A 17,180-nucleotide genomic window follows, 5' to 3' on the forward strand; every position below is an offset into this window, starting at 1 on the left:
CACACACACACACACACACACACACACACACACACACACACACACACACACACACACACACTCAGGACCGCAGCGTGGTGGTAGAGGTATTTGACGCTTGACACTAGAGGAGTAGAGAGGATCAAAACAAGTGAAGGAGCTCAATGCCTGTGAGATCAGAGTTCTGGTGGAAGAATTTTTGATTCATGAGGAAATATCGAATCGGTCTCCTGTCACCTTGTCTTCTGAGGAAATGATCGCAGATCGATTAACCACACACACTCTCTCTCTCTCTCTGTCTCTCTGTCTCTGTCTCTCTCTCTCTCTCTCTCTCTCTCTCTCTCTCTCTCTCCCTCTCTCTCGCTCTCTCTCTCTGTCTCACTCAATTTGATTGAAGTCAATTAAAAATAATGGCATTGGCTTGTAAGGTTAACATGTACATGCACATTAAAAAAGCTGTTCACCAGCAAAGCCATAAACACAGGGTAGCCTCCCACACCTATCTGCTGGTTCCGACGGTCAATCAATAACTTATCATCCTCTCGCTGTTCGTCCACTGTTCCACTTAGCCGGTAGAGTCAACACACTGTGTTTGTGTGTGTGCGTGTGTATGTTTGTGTGTCTTTGTGTGTGTGTGTGTGTGTGTGTGTATATGTGTGTGTGTTTATGTGTACGTGTGTTTGTGTATGTATCTTTGTGTTTTTATGTGAATGTGGGTTCTGTGTCAATGTGTGTGTGTGTGTCTTTGTGTGTGTTTGTCTTCCACTAATCCCTTGTCCTGGAAACGGTGATCGGCTTGTTTAGTGGAAGACTGGTGCGCGTTTGTTTTTCTTTGTGTTGTTCTTGTTTCTCGTGTCTTTCGAGGACAGCAGCTCGGTATAAAACAAAGGAAAGCGAGCCCCTTAATCATTCATGAGGATCAGAGACGATGGCTTTGCAATCCAATGTTTTTTCGTCTCTATATGGACATAATTAGAGTCATAAACAACATGTTTAACTTTGTGTTGTTTAGCTTTTGGTTTTTATTATTTTTACAATAACCTTGATGTGAGTTCCTGGTTTAGATGAGATTAAGCCTAGGCTACTATTTATAAATAATATAATAACAGAAATGGGGGTTTCACAGCAGATTTACTGGACAAAATAATAACAATTAAAAAGGGATTTTGAAGATGAATATGAAAGCATCTACAAGCAATCAAACAAGGAAAGTCTTAGAGGAACCACACACACACACACACACACACACACACACACACACACACACACACACACACACACACACACACACACACACACACACACACACACACACACACACACACACGTGGCACACACACAAACATGTGACACACACAACATGTGCTGCAGACATGCACCATCTATTATCAGGACTTTCTGACCCCTGACCTCTCACCAGTCAGTCATGGTCACGGTCGGTCGGGTCCTCTCGACCAATGGGCTCGCCCCCCCTCCTCCCTCCTCCCTCCTCCCTCCTCCCTCCCCCAGGAGCTGTCAGGAGCATGTGTGTGTGTCTTGGGTTCCGGCCCGGTCCCCAGGGGCCCCGCGACGGCCCTCTGTCTGGGGTGGGGTGACGGAGGGGGTGAGGGAGGGACTAGGGGGGAGGTTGGAAGAGGGAGGGGTGGGGTGCGGCGTTCATATTGGTCCATCAAGCTGGGTGGGTCTTTGCATTAGAGAGCATAAGAAAGGTTGTTGGGTGGGTGGGGGGGGGGGGGGGGGGGGGTTGTAGGGTCGTTCAGGGGGGGGCTCTCAGTGAAGGTTAGGGTCTTTGTTCCACCGACGATGGGTGTGTCCTGAAGGGTCGAGGGTCATTGTTTTTCTGATCCGTGACAACGATAAGGGAGTGAATGGGTGTGGCCCGGCTGTCATGTTTGCTCATGTGTTCATGCGCCCCCGTGTTCACTTGTTAACGTCTTCATGTGTCCATGCGTTCATGTGTCCATGTGTTCATGTGTTCATGCGTTCACGTCTTCACGTGTGCATGTGTTCATGCGTTCATGTATTCATGTGTTGATGTATTCAAGTGTTCATGCGTTCACGTGTTCACGTGTTCACGCGTTCATGCGTTCATGTCTTCATGTATTCATGTGTTGATGTAGTCATGTGTTCATGCATTAATGTCTTCCTGCCTTCATGCGTTCGTGTGTCCAGGTGCGCTGGCCCCGTGCAGCTCCTCCGATTTCCAGTGTGGGACGGGGGTGTGCATCTCGTCCCGTTGGGTGTGTGACGGCGCCAACGACTGCGGCGACGGCAGCGACGAGCTCATGGGAATCTGCAGTGAGTACCGGGCCACGCCCACGTCTAGTCAGTCGCTGCGACTCACACAGTGAAGCACCACGGGAACGAGAGCCGCGCCGCAGACCCCACAACAAACATCGGACTGAGAAGAACACGATCAAGTTAGATTCTACATTTAGCAGACGCGGAACAGATCATACACCCTTACAAACCGACGGCAAAGTCAGCCACGAAGGCGACAGCCGGCTCGTCAGGAGTAGTCAGGGTGAGGCATGGGTGAGGGACATCTTGGCAATCGCTAGGAGGAGCCGGGGTTACAAGTCAACCTGCCCTACCCCCTGAGCTAAGCCGATTTCTCAACCGTCTCTCCTCTCTCTTCTTTCCTCCCTCCAATCTCCTCTCTCCTCTCTCCTCTCTCCTCCCTCCTCTTTCCTCTCTCCTCTCTCCTCCCTCCTCTCTCCTCTCTCCTCTCTCCCCTCTCCTCCTCCAGTGTCGCGGACCTGCGCCCCCTCAGAGTTCAGCTGTGGCGGTCGTGCCGTCGAGTGCATCCCCAAGTCCTGGCACTGCGACGGCAAGGCAGACTGCGAGAATGCCGCGGACGAGGAGGGCTGTGGTGAGACGCTGTTTATTTCATGGCCCCGAATTCGGCGGCCATCTTGGCCCTGAACACGGCGGCCATCTTGGCCCCGAACGCTCCCCCTGTCCAGCCAGAACCAAGACGGAGCAAACGATGGTTGATAGTTGAATAATAAGAGAGCACATAGTTAGAATATAATCTCCAAACTTTTGGCTGCGTATAGACCATCTGGTAGAGATGGTTAAGGAAGTTATAATAGTTAAAAACTACTGTATAATCCCCTCTGTACTACTTCATCTCCCTTCTCTGCTATATAAACTAACCCCCCCCCCCCCCCCCCCCCCCCCCCCCAGCGGTGAGGAGCTGCTCCGCCAGCGAGTTCCTCTGCGCCAGCGGGCAGTGCGTGTCCGACAGCTTCGTGTGCGACCACGACGCCGACTGCGACGACGGCAGTGACGAGGCCGCCTGCCCCCCGCTCACCTGCAGCCCCTCCTCCTTCCGCTGCAACAACAGCGTCTGCCTGCCGCGCCTCTGGGCCTGCGACGGCGACGCCGACTGCTCCGACGGCTCCGACGAGTGGGGGTGCGCGGCCCCGGCGGCGGGGGCCGGCCGCGCGGCCTGCGCCCCCCTGGAGTACCGCTGCGGCGACGGGGAGTGCATCCACGAGAGCTGGAGGTGTGACGGGGGCGCGGACTGCAAGGACCGCTCGGACGAGGCCGACTGCAGTGAGTGACCCGGTCTTTAGGGTGACCCCCTCTCTTAGGGTGACCCCCGCTCTTAGGGTGACCTCCTCTCTTAGGGTGACTTCCTCTTTTAGGGTGACTTCCTCTTTTAGGGTGACTTCCTCTCTTAGGGTGACCTCCTCTTTAGGGTGACCTCCTCTTTAGGGTGACCCCCTCTTACGGTGACCTCCTCTATTAGGGTGACTTCCTCTTTTAGGGTGACTATTTATTTTAGGGTGACCTCCTCTCTAAGGGATGACCTCCTCTCTTAGGGTGACCACATCTTTAGGGTGACTTCCTCTTTTAGGGTGACTTCCTCTTTTAGGGTGACTTCCTCTTTTAGGGTGACTTCCTCTATTTGGGGTGACTTCCTCTTTTAGGGTGACTTCCTCTATTTGGGGTTATGCCGCCCCTTACGACCCTAACAATACACCCTTGTGCGTTGTGTTCTGGGTGTGGTGCTCTGTGACTGATGTCTCGCCCCCCCGTGGACAGCTCACACCACCTGCCGCCCGGACCAGTTTGAGTGCGGCGACGGCTCCTGTATCCATGGCAGCCAGCAGTGCAACCAGCAGTACGACTGCAGGGACATGAGCGACGAGATGGGCTGCGTCAACGGTACAGACACTGCCCTCACACCCTCACTCGCTCCCTCAGATCCTCCCTCCCTCCCTCCCTCCCTCCTTCCCTCCCTCCCTCCCACTCTCAGACCTCCTTCCCTCCCTCCCTCCCACTCTCAGACCTCCCTCCCTCTCTCAAACCCCCCCTCTCTCCCTTCCTCCCTCCCTCCTTCTCTCAGACCGTCCTCCCTCCCTCCCTCCCTCCTTCCCTCCATCCCTCCCTCCCTCTCTCCCGCCCTCCCTACCTCTCTCTTTCTCTCCCTCCCTCTCTCCCTCCCTCTCTACGGCCCTCCCTTTCTCCCTCTCTCCCTCCCTCCCTCCCTCCATCCCTCGTGCCCTCCCTCCCCCCTCCCTCCACCTCCCCCACCACAGTTTTCATCCTCCTCTGATGAAGTGTTTGACGCTGAGGGCCGGTCTCTGTCTCCCCCCCCCAGCCTCCCGCTGTGAAGCCCCCTCCCACTTCAAGTGTCGCAGCGGCGAGTGCATCAACATGGAGCGCACCTGTGACGGCCACAACGACTGCCGGGATTGGTCGGACGAGCCCGTGATTGAATGCGGTGAGTTTGAAACGGCGGTCCCCCTCTGACGAGGGAGCAGAGCGAGGGAGGGAGGGAGGGAGGGAGGGATGGGAGGGAGAGAGAGGAGGTAAACGATAGATCAACGTGTGACGCCTTGTTCTGCCCCCAGGTACCAACGAGTGTCAGCTTAACAACGGCGGCTGCAGCCACGCCTGTCAGGACCTGCGGGTCGGCCATGCCTGCCTCTGCCCCGCCGGCTACGGGCTGCTGGACGCCAGGCGCTGCGGAGGTACGGCCCAACAAACGCTGGTGCATCTGCACGGAGACGGGCACGGGCAGCGGTGTCCTGGTCACACTCGTGTTGCAGACCTTCACATGTCTAGAACACTTTCATGCGTTGTCCCAGACTACACTATACAACACGAGACCAGGGATTTCAAATTAACCCTCACTTCACCTCACCTCGTCTCCTTTTTTGCAGCTTTCTTTTTATACTTGCGTTGAGGAAGTATTTTTGCTCAATTTGAGCAAGTATCAAAAGTATCAAATCCTCAACTTTTGCAATTTTCTGAGGGCACTTTACTGCAGTATTTACTGGGGTATTTCATACTAATGGAGCATTGGGTGACTGTACCTTTCCCCCACTGGCAACCATGAGGAAGTTGTTTGGTCGCGCATGTTCACTGTGTTTCTGTGGTCCAGTCTCACAGTGTTCCTGTGATCTGTCCCTGTAGATATAGACGAGTGCGCGGACCCGGACACCTGCAGCCAGATCTGCGTCAACCAGATCGGCGGCTACAAGTGTGACTGCAGGGAGGGCTACCAGTTGGAGCCTAGCACCAAGGCCTGCAAAGCCATCGGTAAACACTGCACACAGAGATCGTCACATGTGTGTGCACACACACATCATCCAACGGGTCACCAAATACATTGCTCTCAAAAGTGTGGTAGTTCGCTATTGGTTAGTTGTTAAGAATATACATTATGATAAGATTAACTACATTAAGGAAAATATTTCAGAAAGGTCTCAGCTAATTGAAGATGATGCTAGGTGCTACCCGTGCTAGCTGCAAACTAGGCTAGGTGATAACTGGGCTAGGTGCTACCTGTGATAGCTGCTAACTGGGCTAGGCGCTAAATGGGTTAGGTGCTACCTGTGTTAGCTGCTAACCGGGCTAGGCGCGAACTGTGCTAGGTGCCAACAATGCTAGGTGCTAACCACGCTTCTTGCTAACCTCCCGTCCTGCGGCTCATCAGGCACCGTGGCCTACCTGCTGTTCACCAACCGCCACGAGGTCCGCAGGATGACCCTGGACAAGAGCGAGTACACGCGGGTAGTCCCCAGGCTGAAGAACGCCGTCACCCTGGACCTGAACATCGCCTCCAACTGCGTCTTCTGGTCCGACATCTCCGAGAAGACCATCTACAGGTCAGCCAGCGCTACGACATGTTAGAGATCAGGAGCTGCTAGTTAGCCAAAGCTACGACGTGTGACAGATCAGAAGCTAGTTAGATCAGATCAGATCAGATTCAAATTTATTGTCTTTGTGCAGGGTACAAGTACAGTCAACAAAATGTAATTGGAGATTTAAACAGATGTGCAAAAGAGCAATTAACACGCAGTTCGAACATTATTTGCCATATAGTGTAAGATAAGTTAAGTATAAATAATAGGATGGGATAATAGTGCATAATGTACAGTCTAGTAGTTAGCCGGCACTACATCATGTAACAGATCAGAAGCTAGTAACCAGCGCATCCTCGGAGTTGTGACCCCACATGGAGTCTTTGACCTTTTTGGAGCCCAGTCACAGAGAGAACTCACCTGTGGTTGTTGTTTCTTCTCCCAGCGCTACCATGGACGCGGCTGCCAACGCCACGCAGCACCATGTCGTCATCGGCAACGGCATCGGCGCCCCCGAGGGCATCGCCGTGGACTGGGTCCACGGCAACCTGTACTGGACAGACGGCATGCACAGCACCATCTCCGTGGCAACCGTCGATGGCAGCCGCCGCAAAACCCTGATCCGCCAGGACCTGTCCCGGCCGCGTGGCATCGTGGTCGACCCCGTCCACAAGTAAGACCCGGTAACCCCCAGGGGGTCAGCGGAGGGACTGGAACCTTCCAGTAGTGCTTTTACCCCATGCCTCCCTCTCTCTCTCTCCCTCCCTCTCTCTCTGTCCTCTATCCCTCCCTCCTTCCCTCCCTCTCTCCCTCCCTCCCTCCCTCCAACGCTCCCTCCCTCCAACCCTCCCTCCCTCCCTCCCTCTCTCCGTCCCTCCCCCCCCTCTCTCCCTCCATCCCTCCCCCCCCTCTCTCCCTCCATCCCTCCCCCCTCTCTCTCCCTCCCTCTCTCCCTCCCTCCCTCTCTTCTTCTTCCTCTCTCTCTCCCTCCTGCCCTCCCTCCCTCCCTCCCTCCCTCCCTCCCTCCCTCTCTCCCTCTCTGTCTCTCCCTCCTCCCTCCCTCCCTCCCTCCCTCCCTCCCTCCCTCCCTCCCTCCCTCCCTCTCTGTCTCTCTCTCCCTCCCTCCCTCCCTCCCTCCCTCCCTCCCTCCCTCCCTCTCTCCCTCCCTCCCTCTCTCTCTCTCTCCCTCCCTCCCTCCCTCTCTCCCTCCCTTAACATCCTCTCGTTGGGTTCCAGCTTCCTGTACTGGACAGACTGGGGCACTCCGGCGAAAATCGAGAAGGCCGGACTGAACGGAGGAGACCGCATCGCGTTGGTCACGGACAACATCATCTGGCCCAACGGCATCACCCTGGGTAGGCAGACAGTTGACATGGGTTCAATGCCCAGCAAGGCACCATCACCGTCAGGGTTAGGGGTTCAAGGCCCGGTCTTGCTCAACTGGTAGAGCAAGGCAACATCACTGTCACGGTTAGGGGTTCAAGGCCCGGTCTTGCTCAACTGGTAGAGTAAGGCACCACCTGCCAAAGGTGCCAAGGTTCCCTGCCAAGGCTGCGGGCCAACGGCAAAGGTCATTCCGGTCTTACCTGTTGTCTCTCTCCCCCCACTGACTCTCCCTCCTCCCCCCTCTCCCCCAGACCTTCTGAACCAGCGCCTCTACTGGGTGGACTCCAAGCTGCACACCCTGTCCAGCGTGGACGTCAATGGCGGGGGCCGGCGCACTGTGCTCGTGGACAAGCAGCGGCTGGCTCACCCGCTGGGTGTCACCGTGTTCGAGGTGAGAGACGACCATTACATTTACAGCAGGGCATTAAGGCAAGGCAAGGCAACTATATTTATAAAGGCCTTTTCATACACAAGGCGGACTCAAAGTGCTTCACATAAAAAAATGTCTTGCAACATAATGAAATAATTAAATTAATCAGACAGGGTTTTATTTGAATAGCTCGGGATGCCACCACTAAACAGTACTGCTCTAACTGCGCCTCTATCGCCGTAGACATCTGTCTCAGCCGTTGAGCAATGGAAGGGCAAGAGCTGGTGGGTTAAAGAAGTGGAACTAAGTGGACGTTTTCGTGTTTTCGTCTCCTAGGACCGAGTGTTCTGGACGGATGTGAGCAACAACGCCATCTTCAGCGTCAACCGGTTGACAGGAAGTGATGTCAGAGCGGTGGCGGAGCACCTGTCCTCGCCCGATGACATTGTGATGTACCACAACCTCCGGCAGCCCGCCGGTACGACTCCCTGAAGGCCTTTAAACCGTTTATTAAACAAGTGGAGGACTTAAGTACATATGTTCATACACTTCTTAAATAGATCAGCTTGACTTGATTAGGCTTTTAGTACAGAGGGTCAAACACTTGTTGACAATATGTACTTTTATATGGGTCATATGGGTACAGATGGTCAAACACTTGTTAAATAAGTTTAAAAGGCTTATAGGGCTTTTAAGCTGTTTATTTAACAAGTGTGTACTAACATATGTACTAAAAGTCTAATCAGGCTGTCAAGTCAAGCTGAACCATCCCATCATGCATCTGGGTGGACTTCACTCCACTTGTGATGTCACTAATGGGTGGATTTGGAAATGGCTTGTAATGGCTGATCAACGACACAACCAGAGGTGAAATAGGGGCCCTTTAATGCTCCATTCAGTACAGTCTGTCAAAGCAACCCGTTACCTCAATGCCACAAAAACAAGCATAGCACCCGGTCGTTTTCTGGACCATGAGTGGAAGAGCAGGCCTCAGTCAATTCAGTCCTGAGTACTAACCTGAACCCCCCCCCCCCCCCCCCCCCCCCCCCAGGCAGGGACTGGTGTGGCACGGCCAACGGCGGCTGTGAGTTCCTGTGTCTGGCCGCCCCCCAGGTGGGCCCCCACCCCCCCAAGTACACCTGCGCCTGCCCCGATGACATGGCCCTGGCCCGGGACATGAGGCGCTGTGTGCCAGGTACGCCCAGCTACGGCTAAACATACGGTTTAATGGTAGAGGGACACCCTGGTCAGACAAGATAAGGTCAGGGAGCGTAGGGAAAAGCTTAAGTTAAGGCAAAGTAAGTTTGGGTAAGGCTAACTATACTAAAGTGAGCTAAAGGTAGGCTAAAATAAGCTAAGTTAAACAAAGCTAAGGTAAGACAGGTTAAGGTAAGCTCCTGTGTGCTCAGACAAGCTAAGCTAGGCTAAGCAGCAGAATTATATAAATATATTTTCAAATTCAAATATACAACTATCCTCCATGTTTTCTGACGGTACTTGAACCCCAACAGCCTCTCCGACGCCCGCCGCCCCCGTCCCACCTCAGCCCCTGGTGACCCGCGAAGCCTTGACCCCCATTCCCCACCGACCGGTCCAAACCACCGCCAGGACCCCGGCGCCCCTCACTGCCAGACCCCCCACCCGGCCGGTCGCCACCCACAGAGCCCCCACCCGGCCGGTCGCCACCCACAGAGCCCCCACCAGTCCAGCCGCCACCCACAGAGCCCCCACCCGGCCAGCCCTCATCTTCAGCACCGCGACGGCCAGGGCGGACCGGGGCACCCCCAAACCGGTGGTCCCCCACACCGCGGGCCCCGCCCCCCAGGGGGAGGAGCCTGTGAACCCCCTCCCGGACTCCCATCAGAAGCTGGATGAGATTGGACCTGAGACAGCTCCGTCCAGCCACACAGCGATCTATATCGCCCTGCCGCTCGGTGAGTCCCCGACAGACCCAACGCTATTCCACAGGCACACAAAAGGGCAGCAGACCTGTGTTCTTATCTGCATTAGACAGATGAATATACTTACATGCATGCATATACATTCATGAATTCACACACAGCATTCTTTATGTACACCTTTACCTATACCACACCTGTATCTTATCTAAACTGAGTGATTTCCCTCAGTTTAGATATTGTCGTGGTTGGGAGCTATTGTATCAAACTACTACTCGTGGCCTTATCTCTACTCCTGTAGACATAGGGCCACGCCCTGATAGCTACCGCCGCTAACTGTCATGTCCGTCCCTCTCGTTTCCCGTGTTGTTCTTCGTGGCTGCAGCGGTCGTCATGGTGGCGGCCTTCGTCTGCTTCCTGTTGTGGAGGAACTTCCGCCTGAAGAACACCAACACCATCCACTTCGACAACCCGGTGTACCAGAAGACCACGGAGGATCAGCTCCACATCTACCGCAGCCAGAGCCCGGACGGCTACTCCTACCCCCCGGTGAGCCCCCAGTCCCAGGGCCATCTCGAATAGAACACCCCGGAGGATTATTGATATTTATATATTGAATGTATCAACTGACTATTATTGCCATCCTTTTTCTGACTGAAGATTGCTAAACCTGGGCAAATGTGGTCAATGGTAGAACTTTCCTGGGATTTTATTCCTGGTCAGATAATTCTAGTACTAATTGGTCTTCATTTACGTTGAGCCTAGTCTAACCCCAGTTCTACGTTTACGTAGAGCCCAATCTAACTCCAGTTCTACGTTTACGTTGAGCCCAATCTAACTCCAGTTCTACGTTCATGTTTTGCCCAGTCTAACTCGTGTTCTTTGTTTACGTTGAGCCGAGCCTAACTCCAGTTCTGTTTCTTCTTCTACCAGAAGCAGATTGTGAGTCTGGACGAGGAGGCGGACAACCCGGCATTCTCCGAGAACTAAACGGATACCAAGCTAGCATAACAAGCTAGCATACCAAGCTAGCCCAGGAAGTCCTTTATTCTTGACCACAGCGACCGTGGGAGGAGAGAGCCAGCCCACCGAAACTTCCACACTACCTTCAGCTCTTTTCCACGACTCAGCTGAAGAAGATGAAGATGAAGTTACACGCCCGAAGTACAGACGATTTCAGTCCACCGTACCGCAGGAGACCAGAGACTTGCCCCAGGAGATATCAGATGAGTCTGCATGTCTCCGGTCTGCCCCCCCACCTCCACCTCCAACTCCACCTCCACCTCGTCATAGACTCAACAGAACTCCTCACCTACTCCCCTTTACACAGAATTCCGAAATCAACGAATTGTAAATATTTCTTGATCGCTTTGGTCAGTCCGGTGAGAAATGTGCAAATATGCTGTTTGTAAGAACAGCCATCTCTGGAGCAGAGGGTATGGTGTAGGGATCGACCGATACAGATTTTTTAGGGCCCATACCGATACAGATTTTTTTTCATCAGCCTTAGCCGATAACCGATACGCCGATACCGATTTTCTTGAGCCGATAATTGGAGCCGATAATACCCTGGAAATCCAGAGTTCTCGCGAGAGCACAATCACTAGTATGGTGTGATGTCGAACCTCTTATCAGTGTCCTGCCCCGTGCCACTATGACCGCAGTTACCTCAGCTGAACCCTAGGAGAGATCCTTATTTAGTTAATATGGGCGGAATGTTTGACTAAAGCTTGGTAAACACATCTCCATCAGCAGCTCCGCAGAGGTCCAGAGCGCAGGATCAGATGTTTACTTGACGTGTATCAGAGGGACCGAAAGCTCTGGTATGTCTGCACACCAAGGTCCATGACCAGATAGTCACTGAGACACGACAACTGGCACGTCTTTGAGGACGTGCTGACAGAGTACAAGTATTCACCCCTTTTCATTGTGCTGCACCTCTCTGTACCGTCACCGGGCTGGCGCCCAGCAGTGCCTGTCTGTCGACACACTTTACTCTATTGACTCTTCACCAGTGCCGTTTCAGACACTGGTTCAGTAGTTGGTAAGCCATGGTGGAGTTAAATTGAATTTAAACCGCACCCCTCGAACCTCAAAGTTCGTAGTTCGAAATTCGAGGTTCACGATCCCCCTCATGCAATAAATCCCAGCATGCATCTCTGCTCACTTAGGTCACACCCACATCAACAAGCAAAGCGGCCACTGCCATGAGGTTAACGAGGGTTAAGGCCGGTCGATGTTGGGTTTTTTACGCATTTCCAAGTGGCCTCTCCAGCGTTTTGATGAGAGGGATCTGAGAGTTGATCATTTAGATCGTCCTCTCTTTTGTGACGGGAAAGTTTGTGTTTTTCTTGGTCAACGCTTTATGTCGGAGACACCTTTGTGCCTTGCAAGCTAAATATTTTGTGGAAATCGTAGGGGTTTGAGAGAAATGTAGGTGTTTACTTCAACAGTGTTACACGTAGTGTATCCAGGTGAAGTCAGAAGTTGGTTAAAGGCACAATCACTGCCATGATGTTTACGACGGTTTTAGTGTTTTTAACATAGCTTCTAAACAGAGCTCTGATTATGGTGACTAATTGTCCATCAATGTCCTTTAACTGACTGTGTTGATCAAGGGTTTGTAAATACAATGTTCATAAATGTAAATAATGGACATTTTCGTCATGATGCCTTGACTTTTTTGTTGTATACTTTTGAAACTTTTTCTGTAAATAAATTAATATTTGTATTTATTTTGAAAATGTTTGCCCTGAATGTTCACATGTGCCTCACCATTTATACAATCAATTTGATTATACTGTCTGCCATTTTGTAATCCACCACAAGCTCTTGTCTTTTGCGTTGGACGTCGAATTCTAATCACGATGTTCTCACACAATGTTGTTTTCCTCAACTTGTAATCAATCTCAGAGGGGTATGTTGAAACGCAGTGGCGATCAATCTTATTTAACCCCCTGGTTACAGAGTGTTCTGTGTTGTGGGTCTTGTAGGAACAACAAGTCTGTAAATTACACATTTGTACACAGACCCTGATTCAAGGCCATGTTTGAATAAATGTTTTTGAAACCGGTAAACTCCAGAGTCTGTTTTCAGTGATCATTTAATATAAGTGGGACCAAATTTAAGCATAGAAAATGGGAGCATACTTGAATAATAACCCAATAGATCCATAGGGATCTGGGATATGTCAGGACAGTGGTTCTTTCCTTCATGTCTGCCACATATCTCTTAATCCACACAAACCTCCCATTACGCCCCCTCTCTACAAAGAACAAATGAGTGCAACAGAAATGTTTTCCAAGTTTGAATACAGCAACAGCTGCCTGACTGCTGTTGCATAGAAAGCTCAATGAATCACAACCGTTTCCTCGAAAGACCCCCCAAAAAACGGGAATTACAGGAAAAAATACCATAACCAGCCGAACTCCAAACCCCACCCCCCTTGGGATCCGCCGTCATTGGTTGTTTTGGTCGTGCTCCCGAGCGGAGCGCAGTCTCGCTCCGTAGACATCACTAGGGGACTGTGTGTGCGTGTGTGTGTGTGTGTCTCTGTGTGTGTTGTTAGGTTTAGTTGATCTTTAATGCAAAAGCATAATAATATAATAGTTGTTATAGTTAATAGTTATTATATTGATTATAATAGTAGTATAATAATAATAGTTGTACTAATAGCAAAAGTAATAATAATAGTAAATACTTTTTATAGTAATGGTTACATTTTTGTAATATAATATGACAATGGACTTTTGCAATTTCTCGGAAACCAAATAATAGTACATATAACTTCCTGCTGATCACGTTTCCTTATCCCAGGGTCATAACAACCTTCTTACTCAGTAAAGACGTTTGGAATATGAGGCTTGACCAGAGTCTACCTCACGCGGTTTGGCTCTCCTATCAGCTAGAATGGACCACACACACACACACGCACGCACAAACAAACACAGACTATCTCTCCCCCCCCCCCCCCTCCTCTCTCTCTCTCTCTCTCTCTCTCTCTCTCTCTCTCTCTCTCTCTCTCTCTCTCTCTCTCTCTCTCTCTCTCTCTCTCTCTCTCTCTCTCTCTCTCTCTCTCTCTCTCTCTCTCTCTCTCTCTCTCTCTCTCTCTCTCTCTCTCTCTCTCTCTCTCTCTCTCTCTCACACCATCAACAACCTAATCCATATAGCATTGAGTTCAGGGTCACTCAGAGGGCCGGCCTGTAGGGTACAGAAAACATGCGAGAACTTCCTCTAATTGACGTTTCACCTTTGATCTCTGATCTCCCCTGCCAGTTCTTAATGTTCTCTTAGATGAGACCACTGTTTCGCTCTTATTTGCAGGCCAAGCTTTAAATAAGATACAATAATATTTGCATCATATAAAAAATGTACACATTTTCTCAAAAAGGAAGTTTGACTTGACCAAAATTGTAAGCGTGACAAAATGGACGAATGTCGGCTCAAATAAGATATAACACATAATAACGAATCAAAAAAAAAAAAGTACAATGTAATTGATGGTATTCTTATAATGGAGCCGTGGAGTGACGCATCACACAGCTGTCCCGCTGCTGCCTCTAACGGTGGAGTGACGCACCACACACCGGTCCAGGGGCGCACCACACCCTGTTACCTTTGACCCCTCCCACCGGAAAACACGTGGTACGGATCCGTGCACACACATAGGCCGTTTCTCAATTCCTAGCACGCGTACTACGGACTCGACTGGCCTTAATTTCTCTCTGTGATGTATTTAAAAAAGAGACTAGATTAAATCAGGGCCATCCAATCTTTGTACTCCCAAAGCGAGAGCTGTGTTCGTGTTCTCGGCAGCCAGTCAGTTTCGTTCTCATGCCCCTTTCACACCGCCGCAAAATCGGGGCCGGTTCCGCGCCAGTTCGGAGAACGGGCAGGGCTCGAAAAACTCCAGCCAATCATTTCCATTGCCACCGAGTTGCATTGGACAGTAAGTACGTCAATCAAACGGTCGTACTGCACTCCCCCTCCCCCGCGCCCCGCGCGCGACCCCTTCGTGCAGTAGCCTACTCGTGACCCAGAGCTCGTCACCCAGAGCAAGCTCCTGTTTGTTGTTATCCTGCGGTAGCTACTGGAACTAGTTAATCCACATTTGGACCTAGCAGTATAAGACAATTTCCATGGCAGACAAGACGCCACCATCCCCACCACCACCACCACCACCACCAGCAAAGAGAAGGAAAACTCTTTTTCAGAGAGTAATTGATAATAAAAACGCTGAAAGAGAAAAACTGAAATCAAGAATAATCCTAGGCGCTGCTTTCGAACGTTGGCGGCAACTGAAGGACGAGAAGGGTCTAAAAACCGATGCTTGTGTGGCGGTTGACCTAGTTTCAAAGTTGATACCGTTTATACTCGGTAATACCGGTGCTGAGGCGAGTGTATTACTCGGTGTGAAAATGCCCACACCGCGGCAACCCTAGTGAAAACCAGGACTTTCAATACAATTATATGAAACAAACATACATTTTCTAAAAATAGTAATGATTTATGTGACCGTTTAATGTTTATAACATCTGGTGCAACCATAGCCGTGAGAACGTATTCTCAGCAGGGGGTGCTGGAAAAAAAAAACCGGCCTGCACTAGACTCGCAACTCGTCACATTGATAAAAAAGATATATAGAAGCGCAGCTCAATTACACCAGTGCATGCGCGCACAGTTGAAAATCGATCGTTGTGTTCACTTCCTTCACACCATGGTTCACATCCAGCTGCTCACAGAACAAGTTTAGCGCACCACCGCTACCCTCACACTTTTTCATATAACCTTTTTTCAGCACTAGGTCATATGAGCATTAAATAAATGCTGCGTCTCAACATGCCTTGGACAGCAGCGAGGATGACTCGCTTTGCCACGGGCCGAAACAGTTCGGAGCGACCACAGCCAGAGCGAACACAGCGGGGCAGAGGAGTGTCAGGAAGTCTTTGGTGTACACATCAGTACGGCCTACTTGCACTACTGTTTAGTGGCAATGCAGTGTTTTATTCTATGCCTTTTTATTTTCGTATATTATTTCAATTAATACAATTTATTTATTCATGAAATCAAGATCTGGTCTTCAAATTTTTTTTTCCAAATATAGGTCGTCTTACAATGGGGTTTGTGTTTATATTCGGACCAATACGGTACAGCGGGCGCTCACATGACGTTAAGCATTTCCTGGTGCATAATGTTACGCTTCAGAACCTAAAATCCCGTTTCTCCCCGTTGACACGACAACACATAACCGGCGTTTTCAGAAATCTCCACTTTGGCCGGAGTTTTTAGAAATGATCGTTTTCTGTGATAAGACAGGGCCTCGGACAGGGGGTGTTGCAGCACCCCCAGCACCCCTACTTCCCGCGGTACTGGGTGAAACTTACAGCTGAATGTAGTGCCATGTTGTTAAACGAAAACCTACGCTAGCCTGGCTCGCTCTCGCGCATCTCTGTTCGCGCTCGTGCATGATTGCGCGTCCAGGTACTTGGAATGGGTGGAGTCAGAGTCAGCGTTGAAGGAGAGGGGGTAGGACCATTTGAGTTGTGCATTTTCAAAATCTGCTGGCGTTTCGCAAATCGCGTACCCAACCTTTAATGCAAAAGCATAATAATATAATAGTTGTTATAGTTAATAGTTATTATATTGATTATAATAGTAGTATAATAATAATAGTTGTACTAATAGCAAAAGTAATAATAATAGTAAATACTTTTTATAGTAATGGTTACATTTTTGTAATATAATATGGCAATGGACTTTTGCAATTTCTCGGAAACCAAATAATAGTACATATAACTTCCTGCTGATCACGTTTCCTTATCCCAGGGTCATAACAACCTTCTTACTCACAGTAAAGACGTTTGGAATATGAGGCTTGACCAGAGTCTAGTGAACCTCACGCGGTTTGGCTCTCCTATCAGCTAGAATGGACCACACACACAACACACACACACACACACACACGCACGCACGCACGCACACACACACACACACACACACACACACACACACACACACACACACACACACACACACACACACACACACACACACACACACACACACACACACACATGCATATGCAGCACACACTTTCGCCCACACAAACACAGAAAAACAGTCTCTCTCTCTCTCTCCCCCCCCCCCCCCCCTCTCTCTCTCTCTCTCTCTCTCTCTCTCTCTCTCTCTCTCTCTCTCTCTCTCTCTCTCTCTCTCTCTCTCTCTCTCTCTCTCTCTCTCTCTCTCTCTCTCTCTCTCTCTCTCTCTCTCTCTCTCTCTCTCTCTCTCTCTCTCTCTCTCTCTCTCTCTCTCTCTCTCTCTCTCTCTCTCTCTCTCTCTCTCTCTCTCTCTCTCTCTCTCTCTCTCTCTCTCACACCATCAACAACCTCATCCATATAGCATTGAGTTCAGGGTCACTCAGAGGGCCGGCCTGTAGGGTACAGAAAA

General features: G+C 50.6%; 1 protein-coding gene across 1 annotated transcript in view; it reads left to right on the forward strand.

Moving 5' to 3' along the window:
• Positions 1-12,811, forward strand: part of ldlra (low density lipoprotein receptor a) — a 14,205-nt gene extending 1,394 nt beyond the window's left edge. The window contains exons 2-17 of the mRNA XM_030343081.1: positions 2,152-2,277; positions 2,729-2,851; positions 3,169-3,540; positions 4,033-4,155; positions 4,592-4,714; positions 4,845-4,964; positions 5,410-5,535; positions 5,933-6,104; positions 6,526-6,753; positions 7,317-7,435; positions 7,718-7,857; positions 8,173-8,314; positions 8,888-9,031; positions 9,348-9,770; positions 10,120-10,283; positions 10,668-12,811. Coding sequence (XP_030198941.1) covers positions 2,152-2,277; positions 2,729-2,851; positions 3,169-3,540; positions 4,033-4,155; positions 4,592-4,714; positions 4,845-4,964; positions 5,410-5,535; positions 5,933-6,104; positions 6,526-6,753; positions 7,317-7,435; positions 7,718-7,857; positions 8,173-8,314; positions 8,888-9,031; positions 9,348-9,770; positions 10,120-10,283; positions 10,668-10,724 — 2,702 coding nt within the window. The 3' untranslated portion in view covers positions 10,725-12,811. The remainder of the gene's footprint in view (positions 1-2,151; positions 2,278-2,728; positions 2,852-3,168; positions 3,541-4,032; positions 4,156-4,591; positions 4,715-4,844; positions 4,965-5,409; positions 5,536-5,932; positions 6,105-6,525; positions 6,754-7,316; positions 7,436-7,717; positions 7,858-8,172; positions 8,315-8,887; positions 9,032-9,347; positions 9,771-10,119; positions 10,284-10,667) is intronic.
• Positions 12,812-17,180: the final 4,369 nt, after the last annotated feature.

Source organism: Gadus morhua, chromosome 2, assembly GCF_902167405.1.
Source record: "Gadus morhua chromosome 2, gadMor3.0, whole genome shotgun sequence".
NCBI classification, from domain to species: domain Eukaryota; kingdom Metazoa; phylum Chordata; class Actinopteri; order Gadiformes; family Gadidae; genus Gadus; species Gadus morhua.